Source organism: Etheostoma cragini, chromosome 16 (assembly GCF_013103735.1).
Source record: "Etheostoma cragini isolate CJK2018 chromosome 16, CSU_Ecrag_1.0, whole genome shotgun sequence".
Classification (NCBI taxonomy): domain Eukaryota; kingdom Metazoa; phylum Chordata; class Actinopteri; order Perciformes; family Percidae; genus Etheostoma; species Etheostoma cragini.
Genome location: NC_048422.1, coordinates 318773 through 339693, shown reverse-complemented (window position 1 = coordinate 339693; position 20921 = coordinate 318773). Strand labels below are relative to the sequence as shown.

At 42.4% G+C, this 20921-nt stretch overlaps 2 protein-coding genes across 8 annotated transcripts in view; one reads left to right on the top strand and one right to left on the bottom strand.

The window, feature by feature from the left end:
- Positions 1–11483, bottom strand: part of mapkap1 (MAPK associated protein 1) — a 17599-nt gene extending 6116 nt beyond the window's left edge. Inside the window, exons 1-8 of one of the 7 annotated variants that reach the window (XM_034896726.1) lie at positions 11286–11483; positions 8584–9067; positions 5983–6021; positions 5665–5754; positions 4661–4809; positions 3341–3513; positions 707–883; positions 129–238 (exon numbers count right to left, since the gene is read on the bottom strand). In XM_034896726.1, the coding sequence (XP_034752617.1) occupies positions 129–238; positions 707–883; positions 3341–3513; positions 4661–4809; positions 5665–5754; positions 5983–6021; positions 8584–8866 (1021 nt within the window). In that variant the 5' untranslated portion in view covers positions 8867–9067; positions 11286–11483. Of the gene's footprint in view, positions 1–128; positions 239–706; positions 884–3340; positions 3514–4660; positions 4810–5664; positions 5755–5982; positions 6022–8583; positions 9068–11171 lie in introns of all 7 variants that reach the window. The other 6 variants (XM_034896727.1, XM_034896728.1, XM_034896725.1 and 3 more) reach the window with 6 other exon arrangements.
- A 1129-nt stretch (positions 11484–12612) lies between these two features.
- The window catches only part of mvb12ba (multivesicular body subunit 12Ba), a 10951-nt gene continuing 2642 nt past the window's right edge, over positions 12613–20921 (top strand). The window contains exons 1-7 of the mRNA XM_034896631.1: positions 12613–12904; positions 17546–17663; positions 18291–18398; positions 18509–18605; positions 19074–19203; positions 20069–20209; positions 20477–20571. Of these exons, the coding sequence (XP_034752522.1) occupies positions 17553–17663; positions 18291–18398; positions 18509–18605; positions 19074–19203; positions 20069–20209; positions 20477–20571 (682 nt within the window). The 5' untranslated portion in view covers positions 12613–12904; positions 17546–17552. The remainder of the gene's footprint in view (positions 12905–17545; positions 17664–18290; positions 18399–18508; positions 18606–19073; positions 19204–20068; positions 20210–20476; positions 20572–20921) is intronic.

The window sequence follows — 20921 nt, the reverse complement described above, 5'->3', positions numbered from 1 at the left end:
AGATCCAGTATTAGGGACCACTAAGGTCTATATAAAGAGACTTCAGATACAGTATTAGGGGACCACTAAGGTCTATATTAAAGCATCCATGAAGCACCATGTCATGGGACCTTTAAAGGTGTCATTACCTGAGCCTTTCTGTGAGCCTTTCCTCTTCTTGAGTGCTTTCTGGAGAATTTCCTTCATGGTTACCTTCAGACTGTCCACAGGGATTAAAGAGAAACCACGAGCAGCATTTCTAAAATGGAAACAAGCAGAAAAGGACTCTGTAGAATCATGTTAATCAGACGGAGACAAAAATGTAATAAACATTTCTCCACTACCACTGAAGACAACTGGCTGTTCTACTAATGGTTCCTTCAGTTCTTATTGAATCGACATGTTTATATATGGCAATGTAATCAGTTTTTATTCTATTAGGCTTCATAATCAGTGACTACTCATAGTAAGCACTAGAACGGTGCCAGAAATAAGCTGTGATCGTACTTGATGTTTATGAAAGTGTATGGATGTGAATGAAAAACTGTAAAAGTGTTTTGTAAAAGCCTGATAGGCAACAGGCTGTTGTTGTTTTAGGCAAAGGTAGGAATTCAGTGGGAAGCTGAAGGAAACAGTATGCTAAATGTAACGCAGATGTGGAAAACATTAATCTGACATACACATCCCAACCTTTTTACCCATTTTTAACATGTTCCGGTTCTCTTACATTCTGACAAACAGCGACTGTCTGGAGGCGAGCCCGGGGGAGGAGTATTTCTCCACCAAGGCCAGAGTGCTGAAACCAAACTTGTGGATGGGCTCGTTGGAGTCCAGCGGAGGGAAGTCTGTGTCCACCTCGCCGTCATCCTCAGCGATGTGGAGGCAGTACGCGTTCACATTCTCACTGCGGAGACAAGGGACACAGCAGTTCAGAGAGACACAGGAGACGAGAGGGACACAGAAATTTTAATTATATTATACTGGTGTTAAAGGGCCCCTATAATGTTTTCGGGGATTTTGTTTTTTGTGTTTGTAGTACATGTATAAAGTACAAAAACACACTTCACACCAAATGGATATTATGTGCTGCCGGTAAGTGCTCCTCGAGCAAGCAATTTTGTTGACCAATCATGTAAAGTATATTTTAAATATTTATTTTTGTAATCTAACCTATTTATTATTTCATGTATATTCTGTATTTGTGCGGTCTTTTGCTGCAGTAACACTAACATTTTCCATTTTGGGATGTCTCTCTCAATATCTCTCTATAGCTCTTTAAATCTCTCTATATCTATGTGAGAGCAGGCGGCAGCAGCCAGGGCGGGGACAAACATTCGCAGGTCAAGTTGCACAGTTTCCAGCTGTTTCCAGCAGCCTTTAGGCTGAACAGGAAGTTCCAGGAACACTTACATCCTGTTAGGTCTGATTCTGATTTAATTCAATGTTATCAGACCCGTGTATCAGCTTGGATGTAGTCTCCAGTTAGGACAGAGTAGCGGTCAAAATGCTCTACATGTGACCTGTTATTGATTTCAATAAAGTATAACGATGGTTTTTTTTTTTTTTTTTTTTTTATTTATCCCGGACCGGAGATGATCTGTTACTAATGTTAACAACATCAGACCGGAGATGATCTGTTACTAATGTTAACAACATCAGACTGGAGATGATCTGTTGCTGATGTTAATAATAACAGACTGGAGATGATCTGTTACTGATGTTAATAATAACAGACTGGAGATGATCTGTTACTGATGTTAATAATAACAGACCGGAGATGATCTGTTACTGATGTTAATAATAACAGACTGGAGATGATCTGTTGCTGATGTTAATAATAACAGACCGGAGATGATCTGTTACTAATGTTAACAACATCAGACTGGAGATGATCTGTTGCTGATGTTAATAATAACAGACTGGAGATGATCTGTTACTGATGTTAATAATAACAGACCGGAGATGATCTGTTACTGATGTTAACAACATCAGACTGGAGATGATCTGTTGCTGATGTTAATAATAACAGACTGGAGATGATCTGTTACTGATGTTAATAATAACAGACTGGAGATGATCTGTTACTGATGTTAATAATAACAGACCGGAGATGATCTGTTACTGATGTTAATAATAACAGACCGGAGATGATCTGTTACTGATGTTAATAATAACAGACCGGAGATGATCTGTTGCTGATGTTAATAATAACAGACCGGAGATGATCTGTTGCTGATGTTAATAATAACAGACTGGAGATGATCTGTTACTGATGTTAATAATAACAAACTGGAGATGATCTGTTACTGATGTTAATAATAACAGACTGGAGATGATCTGTTACTGATGTTAATAATAACAGACTGGAGATGATCTGTTACTGATGTTAATAATAACAGACCGGAGATGATCTGTTGCTGATGTTAATAATAACAGACCGGAGATGATCTGTTACTGATGTTAATAATAACAGATGATCTGTTACTGATGTTAATAATAACAGACCGGAGATGATCTGTTATTGATGTTAATAATAACAGATGATCTGTTGCTGATGTTAATAATAACAGACCGGAGATGATCTGTTACTGATGTTAATAATAACAGATGATCTGTTACTGATGTTAATAATAACAGATGATCTGTTACTGATGTTAATAATAACAGACCGGAGATGATCTGTTGCTGATGTTAATAATAACAGATGATCTGTTACTGATGTTAATAATAACAGACCGGAGATGATCTGTTGCTGATATTAATAATAACAGATGATCTGTTACCGATGTTAATAATAACAGACCGGAGATGATCTGTTACTGATGTTAATAATAACAGAACGGAGATGATCTGTAATCTGAACTGATTTAATCTCTCTGACTTCCAAACGTCACTATCAGCAACACAACATGTGTTCTCTACAGAAAAAGCCTTTAAATCAGACAAATAGCAATTAAAATCTCTCCAATTCAGAAAGACTACAAAATGTGTCTAAAACGTCTTCACGTTGAGTCAATTCTGATCCAATCAGCTGTTAGATCAGCTGAAAGCCAGACGGATCCCATCATGCCCTGGGTCTTGCAGTGGGTGGACAGCAACTGCGGTGCCTGGTATAAAACCTACACAAAGCTACCCAGTGTGCACTGGGTGGCGATTGTCGGTGATTGATTCTGCGCAGGCCTGAGTCATCTCCAAAGAGCCTTATGTTTAAGGTGGAGGTGCTGCAGCAATGGCCAGTATGAGAAACATAATTTTTTTTTGAACATCCAAGCATTTAAAACTATTCTAGAAGACACCAATAGTACAAATGTGACGCTGAAAAGGAGGACAATGGGGTCTATTTAAAAGCGTTGGTTCTCACTTGAGTTTGGGTTCTCGCCCCTCGCTTGTGTACTGCCAACAGATGAGGCCGATGAGGTCGTGCACGCGCGCGTTGGCGATGGTCACCACAGTCATGGGATGGAGTTTCTCCTGAGCCATCTGCATCGAGAGGTAGACGTCGATTTTCTTTGTAGCTGTTGTGCCAATGTGGCCCTAAAAGGAGAGGAGATTAAAAAACTGATCACAGAGAGCAAAGGGATGAACAGGGTCAACGCTAAACTTTATTTAGTAAGGGGAGCTTCCTGACATTCTCAACCAGCAGTTAATAATAAGGAGAGGTTATGTGCTGCACTGCTCTGGTTGGTAATGTCAGAGAGAAAGGCATGAAAGGACAAACAGGAACCGGTTCTCAGCAGGCACAGGACAGGGTGGAAGGGGGAGCTGCTCAAAGTCCTGTGGAGATGTGTTGTCTTCATATGTACACTCTGTTTGTGCAGTTGAATGGCAATGTAAGCTGTGTGTGTGTGTGTGTGTGTGTGTGTGTGAGAGAGTGTGTGTAAACCATACGTTAGCAAAACATATCCACAACCTATTTATTCAGTTTTTGTTTTATTGTGTTTTAAATCATCAATATTAAAGCTTGTTAGAATTACTTGCACCTGCTCCCTCTTGAACTAATTTATTTATATATTTTTTATGTTTTTTTTGTTGTTAAATTCTGATTGTTTGTGTTTCATTTAGTGGTTTTAATTGTTTGTTTTGTCTTGCAACACTGGTGATCGTTCAAGATAAATCAAAATTGAAATGGTCCCATGATATGACCATTTCACTTAATGAGGTTAGAGTTCCCCCAGCCTGCCCATGGTGGGTATCCTGCTCTGCCTTTGAGAAAATGAAAGCTCAGATGGGTTGACCTGGAATCTTGCCCCTAATGAGGTCATAAGGTGTACGGTTAACTCCCCTTTCACTGATTGGCCACCCAGAGAATTTAGCTGCAGATCAAGAAATGGCACGTACTAAGAAAAGCTCATTGTGGGACTGGCTCTAGTAGCTGGAATTCTGGACCAAGGCTGAATTTTGGGAAAGAGACTCCAGATACAATATTAGGGACCCACTAAGGTCTATATAAAGAGACTTCAGATACAGTATTAGGGACCACTAAGGTCTATATAAAGAGACTTCAGATACAGTATTAGGGACCACTAAGGTCTATATAAAAGAGACTTCAGATACAGTATTAGGGGTCCATTAAGGTCTATATAAAAGCAAGAGAATAATACACTTATTTTTAAATTAGTTTTTCTGGAAGAAGATACTGGAAAACAAAAATAAAGAGGACCAAAAATGATGAGTAACTCACCTTGCCATCAAATTTGGAGTATTCGTTGAAGGGGTTGTTGAGCTGCTGGGGACACTGCTCCAGTCGCAAAGACAGCGTGGATTTGCTACCAGTTGTCCGCGGCCTGTCTTTAAAGTCTCGTTTTTCAAACAGGGACCCCAGATCTTCCGCTGGACACAACACATGAGAGCAATGGACACTTGGTTAGGGACATACATTGACAAGAGTGCTTACTTTCTCCTCACTGCAGGAAAACGTCCAGAGAAATGGAAGAAATTCAAGTGTGGATGGAAAAACGGTTCCAGTCTTGTGATCAAAACGAGAAACGAATAATAGAGTAGATGAGAAAACTTATTTTATTACACAGGTCTACATGAAGGCATACACGGAGCACGTCCTTCACCAGCTGCATGTGTTCACCATAAGATGATCCAGTTATACATAGCAAAAGGTTGGGAACCACAGGAATTAGGTACTAATGCAGAGGTCCAATGTTGGGTTCAAGATGTTTGATATAATACTGTAGTACTGTTTGTCATAGAATATAATGTCAACTTTCAGATTTCAGCACTGGTATTCAGAACAAAGTTATTCAAAACATTCACTATACACAGAAGCAATAAGTGAAACGCAGGGCAACAAATTTAGCAAAAATTACATAATAATAGATATCGTCTTCCATTTTGGATATCATTATATTAGTGTTGTCTCTTCCTGGTTTTAAAGGCTGCATTACAGTAAAGTGATGTCCTCTTTTTTCTTCAACTGACCAGACTGTTCTAGCTCTTCTGTTATTTGTCTTTACTCGTTGTATCCACATTACTGAGGATTATTAATCACAAAGCTCATTGTGTAAATATTGTTTAAAAGCACCAAAAGTCAACACTCAAATATTGCTGCAATATCAACATCTATGTATTTAGTCTAAAATATTATTTTTGATTTTCTCCATATTGGCCAGCTCTAAGCTGGGCTTTTTTTATAAGTTTAATACACACATTTAAAAAAAGAATAATCAACAGTACCTGATTGGGAGGATGACCTCTCTTTCCATTGAACGTTTTTACATTTGATTTGGTTCTGCCGTTCTTTCCTCAACCTTTCAAGTCTTTGGGCTGAAAAGAAAAAAACAACTTCTGAATTTCAGTCACAGGTAAATAAGCCTAAGTTGCAAAAAAAACTGGTGGAATAGAAAAATTCATCCTTACATCCAACAGACACCGGTTAAATTACTGCCATGTGATATTTGGACAGTCACACAAAGAAATATATGCACACCCACAAGAGCAAATAAAATGTGAATACTTTTTTAATAGTGTTTTTGTTCATCCCTCTTATCTTACCAGCAGCCCCAGGTTTCTCGCGGCTGTCATGATGGAGTCCTGATGAAACAGCCACCACAGGTCAGAACTCAATCTCAGTAAGTCTCAGAGGACTGCAGCTTTCTACCCACAACCCAGACCCACGACCAGCACTCAAGAAAGCCAAAAAGAGACATAGTGTGTACCTTTTGACTCCCTCTGTCACCAAAACCCTATTTACCTTCCAATTTAAACACCTGATTGTACCTCACAAGAGATTCACACGTTTTATTTGATTCAAACTCATTATACTCACATTTTTTTACAAGGTGTATATTACACCCCCACAACCCAACACACGGTGTTATATGAAGACTGAATGACCACACCTTAAGATCTAAGGGTTAGCACAAGAACTTTAGGTGAAGAAGAGTCTAATGTTGAAGAAGTCTTGGGTTGATGCAAAGATGTGTACATTGGCAGGAATGTAGCACAACACAGAAGTGATAGAACTGCTCTATTATTTACATGCAAGAGTGCAATATGAATACTTTGTCCCTAAAATCAGTAATAGTGATAAAAAAATCATGATCTCATTATTGACTGAAATAAACAGGGTTATCATTGTGGCCATCATTTAGTGCCCTACCCCCATGTGGGACAAACATGTACAAAACAATGAGGCCTTTTGATTCTGACTATGGTGGGATCTTATAGTAATTCTTGTGGTCTTGTGAACCCGGAGTGCATAGAAATCTAAATTTGTGTGCATAAGACCATTTGGAGGACTTGGTCTAACACTTGACAGCAGCATTTTGGACTACTTGTAAATGGGCCAGGGAAGTCTTCCGAAGGCAGGTAAAAGGGGACGAAATAAAAGCATAAATAATGATCTTCATGTCAGCTGTGGAAAATATGGACCTGAGTTTACCAATGTTTCTTAGTTGTAGGACAGGAAAACAAACCAAACAATGTACACTCTGGGAAAAACTGCCTGGATTATGGAGTGTATATTTAACAGAAGATGAAAAAAGAACCAAAGCTTTCTATCACCTTCGGACAAAGCGAGCTGGGGCAGAAATACGAACTTCTGTTTTGTTCACATTTAGCTGTAGAAAGTTTTCCGCAATCTAATTTCATTCTTTTTTTTTTAGCAGACAGTTTAGTGACATTTTGAGACAGACACAATGTAAAAGTGAATATTGCAACAATGATGATCCAGATGAGCGGCTGTAGCTCAGTGGAGCTCAGTTTAGAATTGTCCCAATGTCCAATTTCAAAGTGTGTGAGGGTGTGAGTACACTCACCGAGCCCTTTCTGGGAGTCTGCATCAATGCAGACTTCACCAAAGGGAATAACCCACAGCTCAAAGCGTTGTGACGTTTACCACGGAGAAATCCTGAAATTACCAAGGTAAACAACAGCACGCCACACGACCACGGCGTGGAGAGGACCTGTTGTCCAGCTTGTAAAATAAGAGTTGGGATAAAGTTGGAATCAGGCAGCCGTCTCCTGGGCCTTGGCCGTGTGAAAAGCAACAAACAGCGTAAAGTGTCAGCAACATCTTTGTTGTTAAATGTTGCCGTGGTAACATGTGATCTGGTGCAGTGCTTACCCTCATTTCTACCTATTTGAGCCCATGTGGCCTCACACACTCACTCAGCCCCTGAGATCCGTTAAGTTTGGGAGACTTCAGTCCTCAGGGCTGACTTTGGGATTGGGCCAAAAAGTTATTGATTAAAGTAGGCACAGAAGGACCAGATTACAACTCTGCAGGATTGTTGGCCACAATGGACAAGGGGCTGATTTGCTCATATGTCATTTATCCCATCAACGTAGACGGAGAGAAAGTTGTTAACTGTCCTTAACTGAACAAAGCATGTGTACAGCAGGTGATGCAGGAGGGACAATGGTCAAACTAAATCTTGTGTTTACATTACATTTACTATGCCGCAAACTACTACAAAGAACTGCTACAGACTACTAATTTTTGTCTATTTTTGTTATTGCCACTCTTCATTCCAACCCCAACCGGCCCGTCAGACACCGCCTACCAAGAGCCTGGGTCTGACCGAGGTTTCTGCCTAAAAGGAAGTTTTTCCTCGACACTGTCGCACTGTTGCTTGCTCTGGAGGAGACTACTAGAACTGTAGGCTCCTTGTAAATTCTGGAGTGTGGTCTATCTGTATAGTGTCTTGAGATAACTCTTGTTATGAATTGAGACTATAAATAAAATGGAATTGAATTGAATTGAATTGATGGTTTGATACCGGTGGGTTAGAAAAGTATGTCACTTTTGCATCCTTAATCATGAAATCAATTATTAAGAAACAATCTGGCATTGCCTCCTGATTTACAAAGTATAAGGCCATTCAACATGGAAATGAATCATTGTTTGCTCCTCAGCTCAGCAATTAACTGCACTCTAACCCCAGGCTTTTCCACTTGTGCTGCAACAGCCTTAAATAGCACACAATTTGACACGAACCTCACTAAACCACTGGCCCAGATTAGACACACAACCCCCCCTCCAAAAAAACGCAGAAGAGGCTTTCTGGCGGCCCCTGCTCTAGCGACAGGGCGGAGGTGTGCCTGACAGAAAGCCTGCCCTGCTAACCAGTCCGAGCCGGGAGATGATCCTACCTGTGTTAGAGCGCCGACGGATGCCAAAGTCCCAGCTGGAGGTAATGTCCATGGACTGGGAGAGGTCACAGGCGTGGTTGTCTGTCATGCTGCTGTCCCCCTCACTCAGGGAGGTGGACCCCGTTGAACCACAGCTGCTGCCAGGTACCAGAGCCAGCTGGCACTTCTCCAGATCCACATCCTGGTCTATTAGTACCATCTCACACATCCCTGTATCATCACTGGTCACATGAGACTGTCTGATGTGGGCCAGAATAATGGCTGGGTTGTCCAAGAAAGCCATTTCCTCCGTTACACAAAGTGGCTGATAGCTGTGGATGTTTGCTCTGTGTCTCACCCTCCTGCCAGAGGATCTGTTCTCTTCCTTTCAGTCTCTCTCTGAGAGTATTAAATGAGTGGCTGATGACAAGTGGAGAGCAGCCATTCTTTCCATCTCCTTCTCTTGATTAATCTTTTTGCTTGAAGGCAGAAACACCACCCGTACCTGTTTGGAGCGGAAAGAAAGTTGTTACAGGGTGCAGGCTAGAAAGGTTGAATTAACTTATAGGTTCTGGACTCAGGCTTCTGCAGGGGCCTGCATGCAGAGCTTTCGCCGTAGTCTTTGTAAGTAGCCCGTTGTTTATACTTGGGCCCTGGTTTCTGCATCCTTCTACTGTATCTCTTTGATAATATTATAACATATTTCCAGGTTCTTCTTCTCAATAAACAACAATAGGAGAATAGCAGGGCCGGGGTGTGTGTGTGTGTGTGTGTGTGTGTGTGTGTGTGTGTGTGTGTGGTAGAGATTGATGGTGATTATCTTCAGAGTGAGTAGTGACTCTTGAGTCATGGTGGGACAAACAAAGTGTCCCCGGTGGGACATCTGCAGCAGAAGAAGTTAACCCTCTCCTTGATGGAGAAGGAGAACCAGGAGATGAGTCGGGGGAATGCAACGCTACCAAACCACGGCCGAGTTGACCAACCACAGTTCTGCGTCGCAGCGATATGTGGTTACATTTTTCCTGTGGCGTAGGGTCCCTACCTACACGTACCTACGTACGTGGTCATGGCACCGATTTAACGGATGAGCATGAATCGGCCTCGAGCCTAATCTTTAAAAATAATGTATTAACATGTCATAGGCTACTGGTATAAAGCCCAGTTAGTTATGGCTGGGCACAACTTCGGTTTGGCATGTTCCAAACATGTAGTAGGGATGCACAATTCTTTTTTCAGTTGAAGGAAAGGCCGTTTCTGTGACCATCTGACATTCACAACCACCACATGCAGTGTTTGGCCTGTGATGTCATCAGGGTTTTCTCAGCTAAGGCTTGGAGGAACACATTTTAACAGAAGGCAGCTCGGCAGTACGATCCTCAACTCCATCTGTCGGTATGTGTGTGTGTGTGTGTGTGTGTAAATGAGAGGCAAAAATAGTAAAGTGCTTTTATGAAAGTGCTATGTAAATGCAGTCCATGTACAATTAACAAACCCTAGTGCTTCTTGGTTTTTATTGAGTCCCCTCACAGCAAGGTTGTGCAACACTAAACCACTGTACTACTTCTTTTTGGATAGAATATTTTAAAGTACATTTAAAGTACAACACTTGATTGAAACCCAACCAAAATCAAGCCAATGAATAAATAACACTGTGGTGGTCAAGAGATTATTTTAAAATCAGAAGAATTTAGTTTGTCGATGCATACACTAGACAGAAGTCAGGCAGAGTCCGATGAAGACTAGGCTCCGCAGATTTCTGATGTGTCCAATGCGGGTAACAGCCATTTGAACAGTCAGCCCAGGGTCTGCATGTATAAGACAGGCCCTTTAGACATTACAGTGTCAATCTGGACAAACGGAGTAGACTGCTCTTCATACATCCAGTTAGTTACTTTATAAATCATGTGCCATTCAACAGGTCACACCAACATACTAGATGATGTCGATGGCTAGGCCCATGCAGGTATTTTGGACTTGCTTTGAGCCACTCAGAAGTCAAACACCAATGGCATTGGTGATGTCAAAACATTGTCATTTTTCTCAATGACTCCTGGCCAGTCGAAATTACCTGTAAACAAACGGCCTCTTACCAAAGAATTACTTTGAGTATTGACAGTGTTAACACGAAGCTGTTGGTAATGTCCACACGGAGACGATGAGAGCTCCATTAACCTTAGCCTGGCTGAGGAACCGGAGCGTTAACAGGTAACCCGGTCCAGCGCTAGGACGTCATCTCACGTTAGCAAAACAAGCTACACCAGCTGACAGCAACATGTCGCTCCGTTCCATTGTGTGCGGGCCTTTATTCATCTTAAAGAGCCAGTTCCTCCTACTGATGCTAACAACAGCTAATGCTAAGCTGCAGTCGACGAGCTTGGTGGGCTTCTCTAAAAGAAGAACTGGTTTATAATTGGTACTAATGGCTGGTGATTTTAACATGATTAAGTAGCGTTAGCTAGTCTGGCGTTAGCTGGTGAAACGTTAGCTCTTGTGAACCTCGCTAACCGGCTAACTTAACGTGACTTCACTTTAGCTATGTTTTCCTCGGTATTCAGCTCGTGAAAAGATAAAAGGACAAATGTCAGTGCAAATGACATTGTTATATCTACCGTTAGTTGGCTCTCGGTTTGTAAAGCCTAAAACCTCTGGGGCTTTCTTTGGTTAACGTTAGCTGCTATCACAGCTGCTATCTCTGTTAACCTTGGTTCATGACCGCGTCCCACCTTGAGAAGTCACATCCGATAAGGGAAAGAAAGGTCCACATTGCCCGCTGTCTCCATGCTTACTCCCAGTATCGACAGTAACGCTTCCCATTAGTACAACTGCACAGAAGCAAAATCATAACACAAATGCTGCTGCTGCTGAGGAGCAGTCCTAGCAACTTTCTTCTTCTAGTCTCAATCAAGGCGGTTCGCAAACCAACGTGTAGCACTGCACAGCGCCGCCCACGGTACCGGAGTGTGTACTACCCATAGACAGTTAAAGAACCACCGGGCTTCACAGGCTTCAGGTTGGGATAATAATGTGTCCTTTAATACTCCCGCTAGGGGAAATTACAATTTACACTCTGGTGTTTTTACACACAGGCCTGAACTACACACACATGCATTAAAGGGGAGATGTCAGAATGGGGCTTTGGGGGGTTACCCATGGAAAGGCGCCCCGAGCAGTGGGGGGTTTGGCGCCTTGCTCAAGAGCACCCTGGCAGTGCCCGGGTGGTGAACCGGCACCTCTCCAGCTACCGGTCCAAGACCATTCTTTGATCCATATGGGGGCTTGAACCAGCGAACCCCCGGGACCCAACTCAACTCCACACTGACTGAGCTATTAGATTCTGAGATTAAAAAAAAAATAAAAACTACATTTTGATCTAACTAGAATACTAAAAAGGGCCCAACAGAATTCTCTAGTTTTTTCACTAGTCTTCATTAATCCCCTTCCAAACTCCAGCTCTGTTTGAATTCATAAATCTTATCACGCAAGATGTTCCTCTCCAAATCAAATTAGCCACACCTCATAACTAGATTAGTAAGACTTTTATTGATCCCAGATTGGGAAATTATAGTGCTACTGCAGTATACTATTTGACACAGAGCTCACATACACAATATACAAGAAAAACTATTCAAAAGTAAAGATAAAAAAATACAACGAAAAGAATATTGTCTATATTAATATTGTATATTGAATAGAAATTGGGAATAAAAATGTAACTACATCAGATACAACCGACTCGTACAACATCTCCAACAGTTTTACCAGCCCACTCCACAAAGTGGTCAACCAGCACTCTGTACCCCCCTCCTGTAATGTCGGATACACCCAACACTTCTTTAAGTGGCATGACTCTGAGTTGGACTGGAAGTCTGTGGTGTGTAAGGGGAACAGGAGGCAGCACAGTCCCCCCCCACCACAAGGGTTAGGGTTAGGGTTAGCAATCCCACATTTAACTCTTTTTTTTCTGGAGAAATACATGTAGGAGGTTGGAGGCAGGCAGCCTCTGCAGCCCAAAAACCCCAACAGTGCCTCAAGTGTTTCCATGGGTGTTCAATCCGAAGGCACCGGGGCGCGAGTGGGGGCTCCTCCAGTCGGTTCAGTGGTCACTCCCCGGCTCCCTTCCCAATCCCTCCCAACAGCTCCCCGGATGGCATCCTCCTAAACCTGCTAGCTGGACAACCACAATGCAAATGTACAAAACAGCTTATGTTTTGGATTGGTTCGGTGCTTATAACAATTTCCTGAAAAGGCGAATGTTCCCAAAGCTGTGAAAGGCACGAGAGAGGATAAGAAGGAAGAAAACACACGGAGACCGTTAACCTCACTAGGTAACGCTAACGAGAAGGTAACTAAGCTAACGTTAGTTGGCTAACATTAGCAGCCACTGCAGACACGGTGGCTTTTAAGCGACAGAGCACGTAGTTACATCTGCTATTGACGGCGGCATATCGGTACTTAGGAAAACATGTATGGTGATCTCTTATATCGCCTGGCGGATAACATTCGCCGACCGGGCAGGCCCGGGACATCCGAGCCAACGTTACCGTCACACAGCTTTGGCCGTTTGTGTTGTAACTACCAGCGGGCTAACGCTAGCTGACTAGCTAGCTTGTTAGCAGCATGTTAGCTGTGTCGCAAAGCTAACCAGATATCCCCGCTGCCGTTCAAACACGGTCCGTATGAAAAGAACAAGAGAAACAAATGTTTAAAATCATTTGAGGTGGTTAATATTATCAGCTGTTTGTGTTAAACCAGCCAGGCCTAGTTCTAAGAGGACACACTGACGCTTTTCTTTTCAACAGAGATACTTGATACCAAGATGCGGGTCTGGGCGTAGGAACGTTAGCTAACGCTAGTTCTACACACGAAGCAGTGCTGCTCTTAACGTTAGACATTCTCTGCTTTGTGTTCAAGTGGCAGCAGTACATTATAAAAGTAGCCTTTTCAATGACGAGAAACTGATTTGTCATATACATTGTGTTTTCTACTAAGCTTGACGGCTTTATTTTAATGGCGTTTCTACATTAGTTGCTGCTTTCAGAAAATAACAAATAACAAAAAAAGCTCAATTTAAAATCTCTGTAAATGATAAAAAAATATTTGCTTTTAAGGCTCACCAAATACAATTAGGTTTTGTTTCCTCCAAATTATGAATAAAGAAGATAAGACCAAACATGTTTAATGCATTCATAAGCAAAAAGTAAAAATCCCCACAAAAGCGAAAGCATTCAGACCAGATTGTTTTAGTGGTAGACTTGGCCGCAGTAACTGTTCCTGAACACGTTTTATTAAACAAGCCAACATTTGCATCACGTTTCTCTAATTACCATGCATTGACAGAAAGGGGTCTTTGGGGACTGGGCCCCTGGGAACTGGTTAGTACCAGGTTCCCAGGTAACAGCAGGTGCGTGGGAACCTATTTTGGACCAGGGGTGCTGAATAAGAAAAATAATCTGGATAGTAGTCTGACTGTAGATTTTGACAGCTAAATACTCATTCTAGAGCAGTGTATGTGTGATAGTGATGAGGAGTTTAGAGAAGTCCTAGGCCCCACAGAAGCTCACTTGATATCATAAGCATATTCACTCTGCAGTGGCCTCGCCACCAATTTCTGGATAACCTAACTTGTGTCTTCTCCACAGCAAATGTGTCCTAACCACGTCCCAGCGGTTTCTGGTACACAAAACATTTGCGATAAAAAAAATTACTTACTTACACACATTGACCTTACAGAGAACCGTAAAAGTAGAAATTTAAAGCAACTTATTCTTTCTGCAGAGTTTTAGGAGACACTGACGCAGCGTGTGAGCCGTAGTTCTTTTCCACACGCGAAGAGGAAGTAAGCTGCTCTAAATCCCATTTTTCCGGATTATTAACAATTGTGCCCAGTAGACGGCAAGAAACGGCTCATCATTTGTGCTCATCTCAGCTGAAAAGACCATTGATAAGTTTGTTTTCCTGAACCTTCTTCAGGAGAACTGAAGTTGCTGGGCTGCTGGGGCTTTTTGAATCCTTCTGAACAGTTAACGTTGGATGCTATGGTGGTGCTGCTAACATTGTTTGCCTCGGTGGTGGACGAGGAATCATTAACTGTAACGTCTACAGATGAAATCTTGCTAATTTTAGCCTCATTACTATGTTGGAAGAAAAAATCTTGTATGCTTTTCTGCAACATTATCTTTTGTAGAACTACCGTTCCAGTCTTCTAGCCTCAGCCTGCTCGCTGCTCAGCCAGTCACGTAACTCCCATTCACTTTGACCTCTGTAGCAGCTCTAACGCTGATAACTGGATTGTTAGTGGGCTATATTCAAACCTATCATAACCCTTTTTTGCTATATGGCTCATTATTAGATTTTTTTAAAACCTATAAATAGTACCAGACAGCAAATTGGTTTTTATAAAAAAGAAAGAAATCCAGCTCCTGCCAGCAGGGGGTGCTGCAGCCCCCTCAGCACCCCCCCTTCTCCCCACTTGGGTAACAGCAGCAGAAGGGATGGGCCAGCCAGTATATCTGTCACTTTGCCCTGTTTTCATTTTCAGGCTCTTTTCATTATTTAATGTTTCAGGAAAATGTCCATTGCCTAAGTCACAGAGAAAAAAATTCAAGTGCAATATGATGGTTATCATTTATTATTTCACTCACAGCTGTTCTCCAGCTGCGATGAGAAGGAAAGGGCGACCCCTCTGGTGCAGTAGGAACCAGATACTGGCCCAGAATGGCAGCGTTGTCGTTCTGGCTGGCTGGCTGTGTTGCAAGAATCACAAAGCTTTCTTTAAGTGAAAGTGTTCTACTGTTACTTTGCACTCCGTTTCCCATCTCTGTGCTGGCCTGTCATGTTTGAATAGAGCACTGGAGGACCATTTCTATGACGGAACACACTAAAATAACCAACAGATGCCCGCCAGTGTTGCAGAGGCTGGCTGAAACGAGCTTTCTACTGGGGAAATCTGTTCAGAACGTTTGCTGAGAACACTCTCGTTCAACTCAGAGAACAGACACCTGTCAGTGGTTCAGCTAAAAATGATATTTATTAAAATGATAATAATTATTGGGAAACTATTCCCCACAATCAAACTTTTTATTCATTTTTACAGATGATTGAGCTTAACATTTTCTGTTTCTATAAAAAAATAATCAGCGGGTTTGTTATTTGCATCTGAACATGGAGCATTGCTTGACAACTCTGCTTCCATAGAATAAGATTAGATGAGATATTTCCCCTCTGTTTTATCTATGATCTATTAATCTTTTTTATCTGCTGCCATTTGTACCACGGCTAAGTCACGCAGCCCTTGTTCTCAGACGGGCTACATCTATTTCCTTCCTATTCCTTCTATTGGATTGGCAGACTCATCGCTCCGCCTTTTAAACATTCAATATATTTGCCCTATCCTTGGTAATCCTGTTTGATTGGTCCCTGAGCCCAACTCTGGGCCATAAAACCCCTTTAAAAATAAATGTCTTCAGCTGTTTGAAGATGTTTAAGTTCTTTAAACTGAGACAAACCAATATTGAGTCAGTCAGCCTTTTATTTCCTCTCTTTGTGTCCCAGCCCTGAATAGATGACTCTGGTCGTCACGGAGATGCTATGCAGGGGCCCCCGTTGTCCTGGCAGCTTCAGGAGGGTTTCACGCTCTGTGGAAATCCAACCCTGCTTGCTTCTTACTCATATGCTGCTATGTCGCAGTGTAACACAAGGCTGGATAGTTAGCATTTCAGTCTGAAACCGTTCAGCCAGTGAAGTCACGCAGTACCCTCACTGGGGCCATACAGGATAACTCAAGATGAACATTTCATTTTGAACAGGAACATTGATTTGTTTTACCTCACTCTCTAGTTTCAAGTGTTCTTCAACACAGCATGATGTCCATCTAGTAAATGATTGTCCCACTTATTTTAAAACAGGCTAAAGCAGAGGATGCTTTAGGACCTGTCAATCAGGACAGAGGCTTAGCTATGCTAACCATGCCAGTGTTTTCTCTCTGTTTGACTTAGAGACTTAGGAGCTTGTGTTGGGTGGGGGGTTTAGGGGAAAATGAAAATCAAGAGAATTATGTTTTTTTTATGCAATTTCACACATCATTTTGGACCGTTGATTATCACCATATCTGTGTCTAAAACATTGTTAAAGGTAGGGAAGATAGTAAATAAATACGCTTAAAGACAAAACTCACTAAAGAAGTCCACCGGGGACGACTGTAATCATTAGATCTTAGGAAAGTCAGTAGTTAGTTAGTTTTACATAAAACACATAATGGCGGGGGAAACCCCTGCATTCCTACCAAGGAGATTAAAATAGACTTGAACTGGTTTTTGCTGTTGTCCTCGTGTTCATCTCACTCTCACGCTGTGTTTTCACTTCAGCAAGTTTGGATACCAAAAATGTCTTGGTCAGTTCACTTAAAGGAACGTTTGAACAGATCACACGTCTGAGAAAAGATTAAAGTGCCGATTACTCATCAGTGTCAAAAAGATGAAAGATTACTGGTGTCTGGAGAATACAGGTCCTGGAGAGAATGGGTCATATGTGCCGAGGAGCAGAATGAACAACGCCAGGAAACCATCAGGCAAACATGTTGACAACCACTGGCCTAGAGCAGAAAATTATCAGAAAATGTCCATTTACATGAATCTAACATTTCAGTAGCAAAGATAATTTGGCCTATTTGTGACAGAAACTGTTGTTTTCCACATTGAAGACAAGCTGACCAAGGTAGCCATTCAGTCAAGCTTAAGGATTCACTACAATACATTTTCATCCACATTGCCCAGTTCAATGCAACTTCATGTTATACAGTATATGTTGTAGAGGGTCCCTACTCTGTTTCTCTTTTAGCTAAGGGGTCCTTGGCCTAGAGGACATACTCAGTCGGGGTAATGTAGGTACAAGAGGGGAAGTGCCGGTTCCAGGTAAACTCACCCTTCACCCACGTACTTCAACCACTTTCCAAGAAATGACTTTGTTCTGTTGCTTTTTGCTGCAGAACAAAGATGCCTGAGGTCCGGGACCTTTCTGAAGCATTGCCAGAGATGCACATGGACCCCATCACTGGAGTGGGAGTTGTAGCCTCCAGGAACAGGGCCCCCACTGGATATGATGTGGTAAGTAACTGTACTCAGGACACATAGCCACTACTACAACTACAAAAAGACCATGCCAAATAATCCATTTAGATGGCACAGGTCAAAGTAAGTCCTAAAGCCACCATCATGACCACCACAGTAACGCTCGTTACTCTAAGTGCAATAAAGTGAGTAAAAAGCCAAAACTTCATCAATATTTACCTGTTCTACAGCCATAAACGTGTAGGAAGTGATAGTTCAGTGTGCTCGGTCTACTTGCCCTATCTCACCCACCACCTCCGCTGTTTTACACAACCACAGCATGCAGCTGTATGGACTGACATCTGATTGTTACTCTTAGTTTGCCACAAATCCTGAAATGTGTCCAGTAACTTAGCTGCTGTCTGAAACAATCCAGCCTCTCAGCTCCACCAGAGGTAACCCCACAGCAGCTGCTGTAGCACTACACAGGGGACTTCCCATGTCATGCTACTGTGAAAGAACTGGGCCCATTGTAGACCCCTGACGTTGACCTGTCACCTTTACAGCTGCAGTGGTTGTCCTGATCATATTTTACTCTAAACTACTGGAGCAAGGACATGTATAGGTAATTGACAAGTTAAAAGAATCCCTGGCATCCACAGAGTGTAACTGATTTGCTTCCAGGTTTCTGCAACAACGGACGGCCTGGATGCTGACCTGTGGAAAGACGGCCTTTTCAAATCCAAGGTGACGCGCTACCTCTGCTTCACCAGGGTCTTCTCTAAGGAAAATGTAAGGAACTGCCCTCCCCCACTAGCAATGCATGTAACAAGCTAATGTCACACATGCATTGTTCAGTCCCCACTTTATTCCCATTTCTCCTTTTCTTTCTTCTTTTAAAGAGCCATTTGGGCAATGTTCTTGTGGACATGAAGCTGATCGATATAAAGGACACTCTGCCTGTGGGATTCATCCCCATCCAAGAGACTGTTGACACCCGTAAGTTATTCCTTGACTTTGATACCGGTTCCTAAATGATACTTTTTTTCAAAACCAATTTAATTAAATGAAAAAGAGTTACACATTACAGCATAACGCTTTGTATTTGATTTTCAGCTCCTACTAAGTGAGTCGTCTCTGTGTAATGTGTAACGTTAGACAGCCAATCACAGACAAGCGTGATGATTGGCCCACTAACGATGAGATTTACTCCTTAGGTGATGGACTTTGGTATTGAATGGCGAGGCATTTATCTTTACACGATACTTTAGAAGCAATTTACTCTGTGCCTAACAAGTAATGAATTAGGTGCCCTGCCCCAGTGATAGCATCACTGGGTGGAAACACTGTTTGTCAGAAATGATTCAACTGAAACCTTTATTCACCCAGGATGAGATGCTTCAGAGAGCTTCTCTGCCATAGTTGTATTGTTGATGTGCAGCCTGTGTGTCTCTCTGTGTCCCACAGAGGAGCAGGCCTTCAGGAAGAGGCGTCTCTGCATCAAGTTTATCCCACGGGACTCCACAGAGGCCGCCATCTGTGACATCCGGATCCTGGGACGCTCTAAGCAGGCCCCCCCCCAGTACACCTTCATAGGGTGAGCAGCCTGGGACGTGATGGGATAGTAGTTTTGGTTGTAGACTTGACAAATAGTTGTCCATTAGCAGCAGTAGTAGCAGCAGTGGTTTAGTACCCCGGTGGATTGGAGTAGTTTGGCCTGTAGTTGAAACCACATGGATCATTTAGATGGACCTTTCCACTCTGTCATGTGCAAAACACACTGTGTCACTAGGTGAGGGCCTGGAGCATCTCTGGAAATACATGTCAGGGTTTTCTCGTCATTACTCAATTCAATTCAATTTTATTTATATAGCGCTAAATCACAACAACAGTTATCTCATTGCACTTTCCATAAAGAGCCGATCTAGACCGGGCTCTGGGATGTTATTAACAGAAACCCAACAGTTCACCAAGAGCAAGCACTAGGCCACAGAGGCAAGGGAAAACTTCCTTTAAAAGGCAGAAACCTCGAGCAGAACCATGGCTCAGGGTGGGGGGGCATCTGCCTCGACCAGTTGGGGGTGAGAGACAGACAGACAGACAGACAGAGTGAGATATGGAGAATTGTAGTTATAAGGTTTAGGTGCAGCATCAACCCCTAATCCCATGTAACTAAAGGACTTTTCTCAGATTTGATGATTGTAGATGGCCTTCTCTAGCAAGCTTTTTAAGTAGCTGTTTATCTGCCCTAGCTTTTACAATGTTGTAAACAGAGATATGGTAATAATAATGGTCCAAAAGATGTGAAAAAGAGACCCAACACAACTGCAAATAGGGATGGAACTCCCATTTTGAGGGGCTGGAGCAAAAAAGAAAGCACACACATGCTTTCTATCCGTTCTGTAACTTTTGTATACCGTATGAAGAAGTCTTTTCAGCATGTTCATGTGCTGGTTTTCCAGGGAGCTTAACAACATGGGGATCTGGTACCGCATGGGGACCGTTCCTCGGGCCCAGGACTCCACAAACACACCAACCACCAACAACGTCCACGTGAGCTCGTCCTCCAGCTCTGCGCCTGTCCCACCCGCTCCCATGCTCAAGTAGGTCCCCTCTAATGACGCGTTTGGATACATGTGTCCCGCATTTACAATGACCTGAAAGCGTTGCCTGTTACCATTGTAACCACCGTTTAAATCAGTATCTGAATTCTTTTTTTTAGGCGTTATAACATGTGCATTAAGTGAATTGAAGTAGGAAAGGTGGTGCTTTCTACTGGAAAGCAGAAGACAGATACATAGATTCAGGGGGTTTTGTCTCCATTGAACTAACTAGATGCTGAATGTCTCTGTTTTCTTTTTGCCCCAAAGACATATTTCCATGACCCTCCCAGCCAGCTTCAGAGGGAAGAACACTACCAGGCCAGACTACGAGCACCAGAACTCCAACCTGTATGCTATCTCAGGTCAGCACGTGGTCTTCTTCTCCACATCCTCTCTCTCCACCAGATCACAAGTGTCTTTTCAAAAATGTGTCGATCCTTCCCGAAGGACTGTACAGTTTGCCTGGAAGAGCTATAAATCCTTTGTGTTCACTCCTGATTAGCAAATTAGCATGCTAACAGATAGTCCATGCTAAATATGACCTGCTACAGTATGTTAGCTTTATCAGATAAAAATATCTTTAGAAACCTCGGAGAATCTGTCTCCCGAGGACAGATGGAATACACTATAATACCACACAGTACTTCAAATGTGGCCACTGCCGTCTTGTTTACATTACTACAGCATCCAGTTTGGCCTGGACATTACCCCC